Below are 15,000 nucleotides of genomic sequence, written 5' to 3'. Positions count from 1 at the left end.
GTGTCTGACCTGTCTATACTGATAGATAGACCTAGTGCACGCGTCTGTCTGGTGTCTGACCTGCCTATACTGATAGATAGACCTAGTGCACGGGTCTGTCTGGTGTCTGACCTGCCTATACTGATAGATAGACCTAGTGCCCGGTTCTGTCTGGTGTCTTACCTGTCTATACTGATAGATAGACCTAGTGCACGGGTCTGTCTGGTGTCTGACCTGCCTATACTGATAGATAGACCTAGTGCCCGGTTCTGTCTGGTGGCTGACCTGCCTATACTGATAGATAGACCCAGTGCCCGGTTCTGTCTGTCTGGTGTCTGACCTGCCTATACTGATAGATAGACCTAGTGCCCGGTTCTGTCTGTCTGGTGTCTGACCTGACTATACTGATAGATAGACCCAGTGCCCGGTTCTGTCTGTCTGGTGGCTGACCTGACTATACTGTGCCCCTCCCCTCTCTCTCTCTCCGTCCCTCGTCTCGACTCTCCTACGTCATCTTCAGGTAGTAACTGAGCCTCAGTAATGGTGGGACAGGTAGTACTGAGCCTCAGTAATGGTGGGACAGGTAGAACTGAGCCTCCGTAATGGTGGGACAGGTGGGGCTGAGCCTCAGTAATGGTGGGACAGGTAGGACTGAGCCTCAGTAATGGTGGGACAGGTAGTAACTGAGCCTCAGTAATGGTGGGACAGGTGTACCTGAGCCTCAGTAATGGTGGGACAGGTGTACCTGAGCCTCAGTAATGGTGGGACAGGTAGAACTGAGCCTCAGTAATGGTGGGACAGGTGGACCTGAGCCTCAGTAATGGTGGGACAGGTGAAACTGCTTCATTAATGGTGGGACAGGTGAAACTGAGCCTCATTAATGGTGGGACAGGTGAAACTGAGCCTCAGTAATGGTGGGACAGGTGGAACTGAGCATCAGTAATGGTGGGACAGGTGGAACTGAGCCTCAGTAATGGTGGGACAGGTAGTACTGAGCCTCAGTAGTGGTGGGACAGGTGAAACTGAGCCTCAGTAATGGTGGGACAGGTGGAACTGAGCCTCAGTAATGGTGGGACAGGTAGTACTGAGCCTCAGTAATGGTGGGACAGGTGGAACTGAGCCTCAGTAATGGTGGGACAGGTGGAACTGAGCCTCATGGTGGGACAGGTGGAACTGAGCCTCAGTAATGGTGGGACAGGGGGAACTGAGCCTCAGTAATGGTGGGACAGGTAAAACTGAGCCTCAGTAATGGTGGGACAGGTAAAACTGAGCCGCCAGAGAAGGAAACATTGCAGCTCATCTAAAAACAACAACCACCCGAGCTCATCTAAAAACAACAAACCACCCACTGCCTGTTCACCTCGCTATCATCCAGAAGGAGAGGTCAGTACAGGTGCATCAAAGCTGGTACCGAGAGATTGAAAAACAGCTTCTATACAAGGCCATCAGACTGTTAAACAGCTTCTATACAAGGCCATCAGACTGTTAAACAGCTTCTATACAAGGCCATCAGACTGTTAAACAGCTTCTATACAAGGCCATCAGACTGTTAAACAGCTTCTATACAAGGCCATCAGACTGTTAAACAGCTTCTATACAAGGCCATCAGACTGTTAAACAGCTTCTACCTCAAGGCCATCAGACTGTTAAACAGCTTCTGTATCAAGGCCATCAGACTGTTAAACAGCTTCTATATCAAGGCCACCAGCCTGTTAAACAGCTTCTATCTCAAGGCCATCAGACTGTTAAACATCTGTGAGCGTATGTCTGTTAAACAGTCTATACAAGGTCAGTGTCTAAGTGTGTGTGTGTGTGTGAGCCTCAGTGTGTGTGTGTGTGTGTGTGTGTGTGAGCGTGTGTGTGTGGAGCGTGTGTGTGACTGTGTGTGTGTGTGTGTGTGTGTGTGTGTGTGTGTGTGTGTGTGTGTGTGTGTGTGTGTGTGTGTGTGTGTGTGTGTGTGTGTGTGTGTGTGTGTGTGTGTGTGTGTGTGTGTGTGTGTGTGTGTGTGTGTGTGTGTGTGTGTGTGTGTGTGTGTGTGTGTGTGTGTGTGTGTGTGTGTGTGTGTCCCTCCTCCAGTCTGCTGTTCTGTCCTGAACCTCTTCATTAATGTTATTAAAGGGGATGTGGCGGAGGGAGGGAGAGTTCAATCTGCTGTTCTGTCCTGAACCTCTTCATTGATGTTATTAAAGGGGATGTGGCGGAGGGAGGGAGAGTTCAATCTGCTGTTCTGTCCTGAACCTCTTCATTAATGTTATTAAAGGGGATGCGGCGGAGGGAGGGAGAGTTGAATCTGCTGTTCTGTCCTGAACCTCTTCATTAATGTTATTAAAGGGGATGTGGCAGAGGGAGGGAGAGTTGAATCTGCTGTTCTGTCCTGAACCTCTTCATTAATGTTATTAAAGGGGATGCGGCAGAGGGAGGGAGAGTTCAATCTGCTGTTCTGTCCTGAACCTCTTCATTAATGTTATTAAAGGGGATGCGGCGGAGGGAGGGAGAGTTGAATCTGCTGTTCTGTCCTGAACCTCTTCATTAATGTTATTAAAGGGGATGTGGCAGAGGGAGGGAGAGTTCAATCTGCTGTTCTGTCCTGAACCTCTTCATTAATGTTATTAAAGGGGATGCGGCGGAGGGAGGGAGAGTTCAATCTGCTGTTCTGTCCTGAACCTCTTCATTAATGTTATTAAAGGGGATGCGGCGGAGGGAGGGAGAGTTGAATCTGCTGTTCTGTCCTGAACCTCTTCATTAATGTTATTAAAGGGGATGCGGCGGAGGGAGGGAGAGTTGAATCTGCTGTTCTGTCCTGAACCTCTTCATTAATGTTATTAAAGGGGATGCGGCGGAGGGAGGGAGAGTTCAATCTGCTGTTCTGTCCTGAACCTCTTCATTAATGTTATTAAAGGGGATGCGGCGGAGGAGGGAGAGTTGAATCTGCTGTTCTGTCCTGAACCTCTTCATTGATGTTATTAAAGGGGATGCGGCAGAGGGAGGGAGAGTTCAATCTGCTGTTCTGTCCTGAACCTCTTCATTAATGTTATTAAAGGGGATGCGGCGGAGGGAGGGAGAGTTCAATCTGCTGTTCTGTCCTGAACCTCTTCATTAATGTTATTAAAGGGGATGCGGCGGAGGGAGGGAGAGTTGAATCTGCTGTTCTGTCCTGAACCTCTTCATTAATGTTATTAAAGGGGATGCGGCGGAGGGAGGGAGAGTTGAATCTGCTGTTCTGTCCTGAACCTCTTCATTAATGTTATTAAAGGGGATGCGGCAGAGGGAGGGAGAGTTCAATCTGCTGTTCTGTCCTGAACCTCTTCATTTACCAAACGTGCTCAAACGGCTACATCTCTCTTTGATCTCAAAACAACGTATCCACAAAACGAGCGCAGCTGTCAACACAGCTGTCAACACAGCTGTCAACACAGCTGTCAACACAGCTGTCAACACAGCTCAAAGTGAACAACACAGATCCATATATGGCAATGGTTGATTTGCATACAGGCCAAACGGCAGCTCTGATTGGTGATGAAGCACCGGGCTGAGGAGCGTCCAATAGGATCCGATGATCTGATGAGTTCCGCCTACAACAAAATATCATGCATATCCCATCCCACTTCCTGTAGTCCTCAACAACAGTAATCATTTAGTCTGTTTATCCCACTTCCTGTATTCCTCAACAACAGTAATCATTTAGTCTATCCCACTTCCTGTAGTCCTCAACAACAGTAATCATTTAGTCTGTATATCCCACTTCCTGTATTCCTCAACAACAGTAATCATTTAGTCTGTTTATCCCACTTCCTGTAGTCCTCAACAACAGTAATCATTTAGTCTGTTTATCCCACTTCCTGTAGTCCTCAACAACAGTAATCATTTAGTCTGTTTATCCCACTTCCTGTAGTCCTCAACAACAGTAATCATTTAGTCTGTATATCCACTTCCTGTAGTCCTCAACAACAGTAATCATTTAGTCTGTATATCCACTTCCTGTAGTCCTCAACAACAGTAATCATTTAGTCTGTATATCCACTTCCTGTAGTCCTCAACAACAGTAATCATTTAGTCTGTTTATCCCACTTCCTGTATTCCTCAACAGTAATAATTTAGTCTGTTTATACCACTTCCTGTAGTCCTCAACAACAGTAATAATTTAGTCTGTTTATCCCACTTCCTATAGTCCTCAACAACAGTAATCATTTAGTCTGTTTATCCCACTTCCTGTATTCCTCAACAACAGTAATCATTTAGTCTGTATATCCACTTCCTGTATTCCTCAACAACAGTAATCATTTAGTCTGTATATCCACTTCCTGTAGTCCTCAACAACAGTAATCATTTAGTCTGTATATCCACTTCCTGTAGTCCTCAACAACAGCAATCATTTAGTCTGTATATCCACTTCCTGTAGTCCTCAACAACAGTAATCATTTAGTCTGTATATCCACTTCCTGTAGTCCTCAACAACAGTAATCATTTAGTCTGTTTATCCCACTTCCTGTATTCCTCAACAACAGTAATCATTTAGTCTGTATATCCACTTCCTGTAGTCCTCAACAACAGTAATCATTTAGTCTGTTTATCCCACTTCCTGTAGTCCTCAACAACAGTAATCATTTAGTCTGTATATCCACTTCCTGTAGTCCTCAACAACAGTAATCATTTAGTCTGTTTATCCCACTTCCTGTAGTCCTCAACAACAGTAATCATTTAGTCTGTATATCCACTTCCTGTAGTCCTCAACAACAGTAATCATTTAGTCTGTTTATCCCACTTCCTGTATTCCTCAACAACAGTAATCATTTAGTCTGTATATCCACTTCCTGTATTCCTCAACAACAGTAATCATTTAGTCTGTTTATCCCACTTCCTGTATTCCTCAACAGTAATCATTTAGTCAGTTTATCCCACTTCCTGTAGTCCTCAACAGACATAAATAACAGGTGGTTTATTCTATCATGTTGTAGTTGGTTGTTTAAACTAGGAGTTATTAGGAATGAAACTCTTGACAAAATATCATATTTAGGAGTTTAAAAAGACTGAAATGTTCTCCTCTTCTGATATGAACTGAGGTGTGAACTGTATATCAGCAGTGTGTGTGTGTGTGTGTGTGTGTGTGTGTGTGTGTGTGTGTGTGTGTGTGTGTGTGTGTGTGTGTGTGTGTGTGTGTGTGTGTGTGTGTGTGTGTGTGTGTGTGTGTGTGTGTGTGTGTGCTAGCGATTGTTCATATGAAAAACAGGAGAAGGAGAGTGGTAATCATCTGGGAAGAGCAATGTGAAGTTCACAGAGAGGGATGAATATTTGATGGAATGAAAACGGGAGCGCAGGAGAGAGAGAGAGAGAGAGAGACAGAGAGAGAGAGAGAGAGAGAGAGAGAGAGAGAGAGAGAGAGAGAGAGAGAGAGAGAGAGAGAGAGAGAGAGAGAGAGAGACAGAGAGAGAGAGAGAGAGAGAGAGAGAGAGATGAGGCGGTTTAAAAGTTTAATGTGGATCCAGATGCTGCTGCACTTAAGTGGGGAGGACGAGGAGGACGAGGAGGACGAGGAGGAGGAAGAGACTGATGTGTGCAGCCAGTGGACTAAATTAGTGGGAAGAACAATGGGCGAGAAGACGGGAGGAGTGACTGTGTGTGTCTCTCTGTGTGCGTGTGCGTGTGCGTGTGCGTGTGCGTGTGTATCTCTGCGTGTGTGTGTGTGTCTCTCTGTGTGCGTGTGCGTGTGTCTCTCTGTGTGCGTGTGCGTGTGTCTCTCTGTGTGCGTGTGCGTGTGTCTCTCTGTGTGCGTGTGCGTGTATCTCTGCGTGTGTGTGTATCTCTGCGTGTGTGTGTGTGTGTGTGTGTGTGTGTGTGTGTGTGTGTGTGTGTGTGTGTGTGTGTGTGTGTGTGTGTGTGTGTGTGTGTGTGTGTGTGTGTGTGTGTGTGTGTGTGTGTGTGTGTGTGTGTCTCTGCGTGTGTGTGTCTCTGCGTGTGTGTGTGTGTGTCTGTGTGTCTCTCTGTGTGTGTGTGTATATCTCTGTGTGTGTGTCTCCGTGTGTGTGTGTGTGTGTGTGTGTGTCTCTCTCTGTGTGTGTGTGTGTCTATCTCTGTGTGTGTGTGTGTGTCTATCTCTGCGTGTGTGTATCTGTGTGTGTGTGTGTGAGGACAACAGGTCCACCAGCTCCACTCTGACAACAACCGTTCTGACAGCAGAGCTCAGAGGACCACCACTCTCACACACACACACACACACACACACACACACACACACACACACACACACACACACACACACACACACACACACACACACACACACACACACACACACACACACACACACACACACACACACACACACACACACACACACACACACACGTGAGGAAAGAGACAGAGGACAGACTGTAACCAACAGAGATCCTGTCTAAGAAAGTAGAAGAGGCAGATGAAGGACATTAACCGTGAGCTGTGACCCACAGCACCGTACAGCGTGTTACAGAACCCTAAGAACCCTACAGTGTGTTACAGAACCCTAAGAACCCTACAACGTGTTACAGAACCCTAAGAACCCTACAACGTGTTACAGAACCCTACAACGTGTTACAGAACCCTACAGCGTGTTACAGAACCCTACAACATGTTACAGAACCCTACAACGTGTTACAGAACCCTACAGCGTGTTACAGAACCCTACAGAGTGTTACAGAACCCTACAGCGTGTTACAGAACCCTACAGCGTGTTCCAGAACCCTACAGCATATTCCAGAACACTACAGCGTGTTACAGAACCCTACAGCGTGTTACAGAACCCTACAGCGTGTTACAGAACCCTACAGCGTGTTACAGAACCCTACAGCGTGTTACAGAACCCTACAACGTGTTACAGAACCCTACAACGTGTTACAGAACCCTACAGCGTGTTACAGAACCCTACAGAGTGTTACAGAACCCTACAGCGTGTTACAGAACCCTACAGCGTGTTCCAGAACCCTACAGCGTATTCCAGAACACTACAGCGTGTTACAGAACCCTACAGCGTGTTACAGAACCCTACAGCGTGTTACAGAACCCTACAACGTGTTACAGAACCCTACAGCGTGTTACAGAACCCTACAGCGTGTTACAGAACCTCAGGAGGCCTGATGTAACTAGACAGAACCTCAGGAGGTCTGATGTAACTAGACAGAACCTCAGGAGGTCTGATGTAACTAGACAGAACCTCAGGAGGTCTGATGTAACTAGACAGAACCTCAGGAGGTCTGATGTAACTAGACAGAACCTCAGGAGGTCTGATGTAACTAGACCAGAACCTCAGGAGGCCTGATGTAACTAGACAGAACCTCAGGAGGTCTGATGTAGCTAGACCAGAACCTCAGGAGGCCTGATGTTAGGTTCCTCTCCGTCACCTGTCCTAGTGTTTATATACCTGTACTGTCTCCATTATTTAATACCTTGATGTCACAAAACAAGTGTGTGTGTGTGTGTGTGTGTGTGTGTGTGTGTGTGTGTGTGTGTGTGTGTGTGTGTGTGTGTGTGTGTGTGTGTGTGTGTGTGTGTGTGTGTGTGTGTGTGTGTGTGTGTGTGTGTGTGTGTGTGTGTGTGTACAGTGTGTACAGTGTGTGTGTGTGTGCTGCATGTAGCAGTAGTGACAGGTAGATAATGGCTGAATGAATAATTCAAAATGGTGTCCTCTACGGCACGGTGAGACGGTGAACCAGCTAGCGGACGACATCACGACACAACGAGTAGAACACGGAGCAGCTCTTAAATTAATCAGGAGAGGAGATCTGGACAAATAGACAACAACAACCTAGGAGGAGGAGGAGGAGGAGGAGGAGATCTGGACAAATATACAACAACAACCTAGGAGGAGGAGGAGGAGGAGGAGGAGGAGGAGGAGGAGGAGGAGGAGGAGGAGGAGGAGGAGATCTGGACAAATAGACAACAACAACCTAGGAGGAGGAGGAGGAGATCTGGACAAATATACAACAACAACCTAGGAGGAGGAGGAGGAGGAGGAGGAGGAGGAGGAGGAGGAGGAGGAGGAGATCTGGACAAATATACAACAACAACCTAGGAGGAGGAGGAGGAGATCTGGACAAATATACAACAACAACCTAGGAGGAGGAGGAGGAAGAGGAGGAGGCCCCCTGCTGTCTCTGTCTGGTTGGTTAACCTTATTAAAGAGACACTTTGACACTGTGGCAATTCCTAGTGGTACTATACAGGACCATGATAGATCTCCTCTACCTAGTGGTACTATCTATACAGGACCATGATAGATCTCCTCTACCTAGTGGTACTATACAGGACCATGATAGATCTCCTCTACCTAGTGGTACTATCTATACAGGACCATGATAGATCTCCTCTACCTAGTGGTACTATCTATACAGGACCATGATAGATCTCCTCTACCTAGTGGTACTATCTATACAGGACCATGATAGATCTCCTCTACCTAGTGGTACTATACAGGACCATGATAGATCTCCTCTACCTAGTGGTACTATACAGGACCATGATAGATCTCCTCTACCTAGTGGTACTATCTATACAGGACCATGATAGATCTCCTCTACCTAGTGGTACTATACAGGACCATGATAGATCTCCTCTACCTAGTGGTACTATACAGGACCATGATAGATCTCCTCTACCTAGTGGTACTATACAGGACCATGATAGATCTCCTCTACCTAGTGGTACTATACAGGACCATGATAGATCTCCTCTACCTAGTGGTACTATCTATACAGGACCATGATAGATCTCCTCTACCTAGTGGTACTATACAGGACCATGATAGATCTCCTCTACCTAGTGGTACTATCTATACAGGACCCAGATCTCCTCTACCTAGTGGTACTATACAGGACCATGATAGATCTCCTCTACCTAGTGGTACTATACAGGACCATGATAGATCTCCTCTACCTAGTGGTACTATCTATACAGGACCATGATAGATCTCCTCTACCTAGTGGTACTATACAGGACCATGATAGATCTCCTCTACCTAGTGGTACTATACAGGACCATGATAGATCTCCTCTACCTAGTGGTACTATCTATACAGGACCATGATAGATCTCCTCTACCTAGTGGTACTATCTATACAGGACCATGATAGATCTCCTCTACCTAGTGGTACTATCTATACAGGACCATGATAGATCTCCTCTACCTAGTGGTACTATACAGGACCATGATAGATCTCCTCTACCTAGTGGTATCTCCTCTATACTAGGACCATGATAGATCTCCTCTACCTAGTGGTACTATCTATACAGGACCATGATAGATCTCCTCTACCTAGTGGTACTACTATACAGGACCATGATAGATCTCCTCTACCTAGTGGTACTATCTATACAGGACCATGATAGATCTCCTCTACCTAGTGGTACTATACAGGACCATGATAGATCTCCTCTACCTAGTGGTACTATCTATACAGGACCATGATAGATCTCCTCTACCTAGTGGTACTATCTATACAGGACCATGATAGATCTCCTCTACCTAGTGGTACTATCTATACAGGACCATGATAGATCTCCTCTACCTAGTGGTACTATACAGGACCATGATAGATCTCCTCTACCTAGTGGTACTATCTATACAGGACCATGATAGATCTCCTCTACCTAGTGGTACTATACAGGACCATGATAGATCTCCTCTACCTAGTGGTACTATCTATACAGGACCATGATAGATCTCCTCTACCTAGTGGTACTATACAGGACCATGATAGATCTCCTCTACCTAGTGGTACTATACAGGACCATGATAGATCTCCTCTACCTAGTGGTACTATCTATACAGGACCATGATAGATCTCCTCTACCTAGTGGTACTATACAGGACCATGATAGATCTCCTCTACCTAGTGGTACTATACAGGACCATGATAGATCTCCTCTACCTAGTGGTACTATCTATACAGGACCATGATAGATCTCCTCTACCTAGTGGTACTATCTATACAGGACCATGATAGATCTCCTCTACCTAGTGGTACTATACAGGACCATGATAGATCTCCTCTACCTAGTGGTACTATCTATACAGGACCATGATAGATCTCCTCTACCTAGTGGTACTATCTATACAGGACCATGATAGATCTCCTCTACCTAGTGGTAGCTAGAGAGAGACACAGAGAGACACAGAGAGACAGACAGAGACACAGAGAGACACAGAGAGACAGACAGAGACACAGAGAGACACAGAGAGACAGACAGAGACACAGAGAGACAGACAGAGACACAGAGAGACAGACAGAGACACAGAGAGACAGACAGAGACACAGAGAGACAGACAGAGACACAGAGAGACAGACAGAGACGATAACAACAGTAGTTAGCCTGACCTGGTCTGTAGGAGCCAAAGGTGTGCGCCAGTCTGTTGAGCAGGTCCGGGTTGTCATAGCGATCCTCGTTAGCCACCACCCAGAAACAGCTCTCGGACATCTCCTGGGGGCGGATCTACACACACCAATAGAAGGCAGGTGGACCAGCGGGTTAATATCTGAACATGGGCAAGCAGCCACACAGGAAGTACTGAGCACATCTGCATCTCATTTGCATAGTCCCTCCCCTATACACACCACAACACACCATCACAGCAGCGTCTCAGTGACAGTAAAACCACGGGTGAGTTAGACAGGTTTAGTCTGACAGTAAAACCACGGGTGAGTTAGACAGGTTTAGTCTGACAGTAACACGACGGGTGAGTTAGACAGGTTTAGTCTGACAGTAACACCACGGGTGAGTTAGACAGGTTTAGTCTGACAGTAACACCACGGGTGAGTTAGACAGGTTTAGTCTGACAGTAACACCACGGGTGAGTTAGGCAGGTTTAGTCTGACAGTAACACCACGGGTGAGTTAGACAGGTTTAGTCTGACAGTAACACCACGGGTGAGTTAGGCAGGTTTAGTCTGACAGTAACACCACGGGTGAGTTAGGCAGGTTTAGTCTGACAGTAACACCACGGGTGAGTTAGACAGGTTTAGTCTGACAGTAACACCACGGGTGAGTTAGGCAGGTTTAGTCTGACAGTAACACCACGGGTGAGTTAGACAGGTTTAGTCTGACAGTAACACCACGGGTGAGTTAGACAGGTTTAGTCTGACAGTAACACCACGGGTGAGTTAGGCAGGTTTAGGAATCATTTAGTCTGTATCAGCTGGTTGAACGCTACTTGAAGGATCTAGAGGGAAAAGCTGAGACGTTTTAAAGTAAGTTGTTTATTTTTTAAAGTCCAACTTCCTTCTTGTGACATATATATCTTATATTTATTTATTTATATATAAAATGGCAAAAACAAGCAACAGTACAGATGTTTCCAGGGCTAGCGTTTCCGTGCCAACAGCCATTTAAAGCCCGGGTGGGGGAGGCTCCTCTCCTCTCTGATTGGACCAGAAGTCTCAGACGGGACTTGGCTCAGCACAGAAGACCAGATGTTGTTTTATTTCGTCTCGGGTGATATAACTTCACGCAATTACAATTCATATTTTGTTAAAATCTCACTTCCCTGATTGTTTTCTTCATCCCATAAACGTTTATACAGCTGCTGAACAAGCTGGACCATCTGATCTGATGAGGAAGGATACGTCCCAAACGACGCCTCACTACCTATATATATATGACATCAGAGAACTACTTGTTAAGCCATGGTAAAGTAGTGCACGACACTGACTGACAGGGTGTGATTAGGTTATGGCCTTGGGTGTTGTGATCAGCTTGGAAACAGGTTTCAACGAGACACGTTCAAAGGAGACCCCTTTGTGGTGGTGTACAGGACGACACACACACACACACGTTTAATATGCATGAATCTATCCCCCCCCAAAAAAACTCTACACTGATAGGACTTGAAAGTTTAGAGACGGTGCCTCTAAAACTCAGGAGAGATCGCTAGAGAATTTAATTTATTGTGTGATCAGTTGGCAGGCCTCTTGAGTAGCACTTCACACACACACACACACACACACACACACACACACACACACACACACACACACACACACACACACACACACACACACACACACACACACACACACACACACACACACCTCAAAACAAGTCGTGTTCACAGCCACATGCTGGGTTTTCAGCCACACTCCATGTTTAGCAAGATGTTAGCTATAGAAGGCCAGGCAGTGTGTGGGAGGAGGGGGAGGGGGGGTAATGGACTAGGGGAGTGGATGTATGTGTGTGTGTGTGTGAGTGAGTGAGTGAGTGAGTGAGTGAGTGAGTGCTGAGAGAGTGCTGAGAGAGTGCTGAGAGAGTGACTGAGAGAGTGACAGAGAGTGACAGAGAGTGACAGAGAGTGACAGAGAGTGACAGAGAGTGACAGAGAGTGACAGAGAGTGACAGAGAGTGACTGAGTCTCACCTTGGACCAGTTGAGGCGCTTCATGGAAGTCTCAAGCTTGAACTGCTTCTTGGGCCGGAGTCCGAAAGGCAAGGTGTTGTGGGTAGGCGAGCCCAGCCCACAGAACCCCGGTGGAGGAGGAGGGGGAGGGGGGCAACCGAACGGGGGAGGCACTCCTGGCGGGGGAGGTGGGCCGCAGCCTGGGAGGGGGGGAGGAGGAGGGGGAGGAGGCATGGGACCTCCAGGACCAGAAGGAGGCGGAGGGAGGGAGGGAAAGGCAGAGGAGGGGAAGCCAGCCTGGGAAGGACGGGCGGAGGAGAGGGCCACTGGGACCGCTCCAAACTGAGGAGGAAAACAACATCAAGGAACAGGATTAGTTTTGATCAACTAAAAATATGTTTTTTTCCAACAACCTCTTACCTACATTTGAAATAATATAATAATAATAATATATGCCATTTAGCAGACGCTTTTATCCAAAGCGACTTACAGTCATGTGTGCATACATTCTACGTATGGGTGGTCCCGGGGATCGAACCCACTACCCTGGCGTTACAAGCGCCATGCTCTACCAAATGAGCTACAGAAGGACCACATTTAAAGCTGTCAGTTTAACTCAGTTACCAATATCTTTATATATTATTATTATTATATAATATATATCTTTAAGCAGTAAGGCCCGAGGAGGTGTGGTATATGGCCAATATACCACGGCCAAAGGCTGTTCTTAAGCACGACGCAACGCGGAGTGCCTGGACACAACCCTTTAGCCGTGGTATATTGGCCATACACCACCAACCCCCTGAGGTGCCTTATTGCTATAATAAACTGGTTGCCAAGGTAACTAGAGCAGTAAAAATACATGTTTTGTCATAACCCGTGGTACACGGTCTGATATACCACAGCTGTCAGCCAATCAGCAGTCAGGGCTCGAACCACCCAGTGTATTTATCTGGCTCCTTTGCACCCCAGTATCTCTACTTACACAATCATCTTCTGCACATCTATTCACTCCAGTGTTTAATTTGCTATATTTTAATTACTTCGCCACCACGGCCCATTTATTGCCTTTACCTCCCTTATCTTACCTCATTTGCACCACACACTGTATATAGACGTTTTATATTGTATTATTGACTGTTTACTCCATGTGGAACTCTGCTGTCGTTGTTTGTGTCGAACGGCTTTGCTTTATCTTGGTCAGGTCGCAGTTATAAATGAGAACTTGGTTAAATAAAGGTGTTCTCAACTAGCCTACCTGGTTAAATAAAGGTGTTCTCAACTAGTCTACCTGGTTAAATAAAGGTGTTCTCAACTAGTCTACCTGGATAAATAAAGGTGTTCTCAACTGGCCTCCCTGGTTAAATAAAGGTGTTCTCAACTAGCCTACCTGGTTAAATAAAGGTGTTCTCAACTAGCCTACCTGGTTAAATAAAGGTGTTCTCGACTGGCCTCCTGGTTAAATAAAGGTGTTCTCAACTAGTCTACCTGGTTAAATAAAGGTGTTCTCAACTAGCCTACCTGGTTAAATAAAGGTGTTAATGATAATGGCCATATAACAGTGAACTCTCTGCCTACCTGGTTAAAATACATTTAAAGAGATAATGGCCATATAACAGTGAACTCTCTGCCTACCTGGTTAAAATACATTTGAAAAGATAATGGCCATATAACAGTGAACTCTCTGCCTACCTGGTTAAAATACATTTAAAGAGATAATGGCCATATAACAGTGAACTCTCTGCCTACCTGGTTAAAATACATTTGAAAAGATAATGGCCATATAACAGTGAACTCTCTGCCTACCTGGTTAAAATACATTTAAAGAGATAATGGCCATATAACAGTGAACTCTCTGCCTACCTGGTTAAAATACATTTTAAAAAGATAATGGCCATATAACAGTGAAATCTCTGCATACCTGGTTAAAATACATTTGAAAAGATAATGGCCATATAACAGTGAACTCTCTGCCTACCTGGTTAAAATACATTTAAAGAGATAATGGCCATATAACAGTGAACTCTCTGCCTACCTGGTTAAAATACATTTAAAGAGATAATGGCCATATAACAGTGAACTCTCTGCCTACCTGGTTAAAATACATTTGAAAAGATAATGGCCATATAACAGTGAACTCTCTGCCTACCTGGTTAAAATACATTTAAAGAGATAATGGCCATATAACAGTGAACTCTCTGCCTACCTGGTTAAAATACATTTAAAGAGATAATGCCCATATAACAGTGAACTCTCTGCCTACCTGGTTAAAATACATTTAAAGAGATAATGGCCATTTAACAGTGAACTCTCTGCCTACCTGGTTAAAATAAATTTAAAGAGATAATGGCCATATAACAGTGAACTCTCTGCCTACCTGGTTAAAATACATTTAAAGAGATAATGGCCATATAACAGTGAACTCTCTGCCTACCTGGTTAAAATACATTTAAAGAGATAATGGCCATATAACAGTGAACTCTCTGCCTACCTGGTTAAAATACATTTAAAGAGATAATGGCCATATAACAGTGAACTCTCTGCCAGGACTAAACAACAGATGATAAAACAGGTCTGATAAGTGATTTGTTTCGTGTCCCGCGGTGCTGAAAACTAAAACATCTAAAATCAATACTGGATGTTGAGCTGAAAATACACGCTGCCAATAG

At 45.5% G+C, this 15,000-nt stretch overlaps 2 protein-coding genes across 2 annotated transcripts in view; one reads left to right on the top strand and one right to left on the bottom strand.

Annotated features, from left to right (window-relative positions):
- Positions 1-15,000, top strand: part of LOC124018174 (protein diaphanous homolog 3-like) — a 690,151-nt gene that overhangs the window by 163,282 nt on the left and 511,869 nt on the right. The window lies entirely within an intron of this gene.
- Positions 1-15,000, bottom strand: part of LOC124018171 (protein diaphanous homolog 3-like) — a 94,821-nt gene that overhangs the window by 635 nt on the left and 79,186 nt on the right. Inside the window, exons 12-13 of the mRNA XM_046333434.1 lie at positions 12,353-12,673; positions 10,322-10,436 (exon numbers count right to left, since the gene is read on the bottom strand). Of these exons, the coding sequence (XP_046189390.1) occupies positions 10,322-10,436; positions 12,353-12,673 (436 nt within the window). The remainder of the gene's footprint in view (positions 1-10,321; positions 10,437-12,352; positions 12,674-15,000) is intronic.

This window comes from Oncorhynchus gorbuscha, unplaced genomic scaffold, assembly GCF_021184085.1.
Source record: "Oncorhynchus gorbuscha isolate QuinsamMale2020 ecotype Even-year unplaced genomic scaffold, OgorEven_v1.0 Un_scaffold_419, whole genome shotgun sequence".
NCBI lineage: Eukaryota > Metazoa > Chordata > Actinopteri > Salmoniformes > Salmonidae > Oncorhynchus > Oncorhynchus gorbuscha.
Note: the sequence above shows the minus strand (reverse complement) of the source record. Positions and strands in the feature narration are given on the sequence as shown.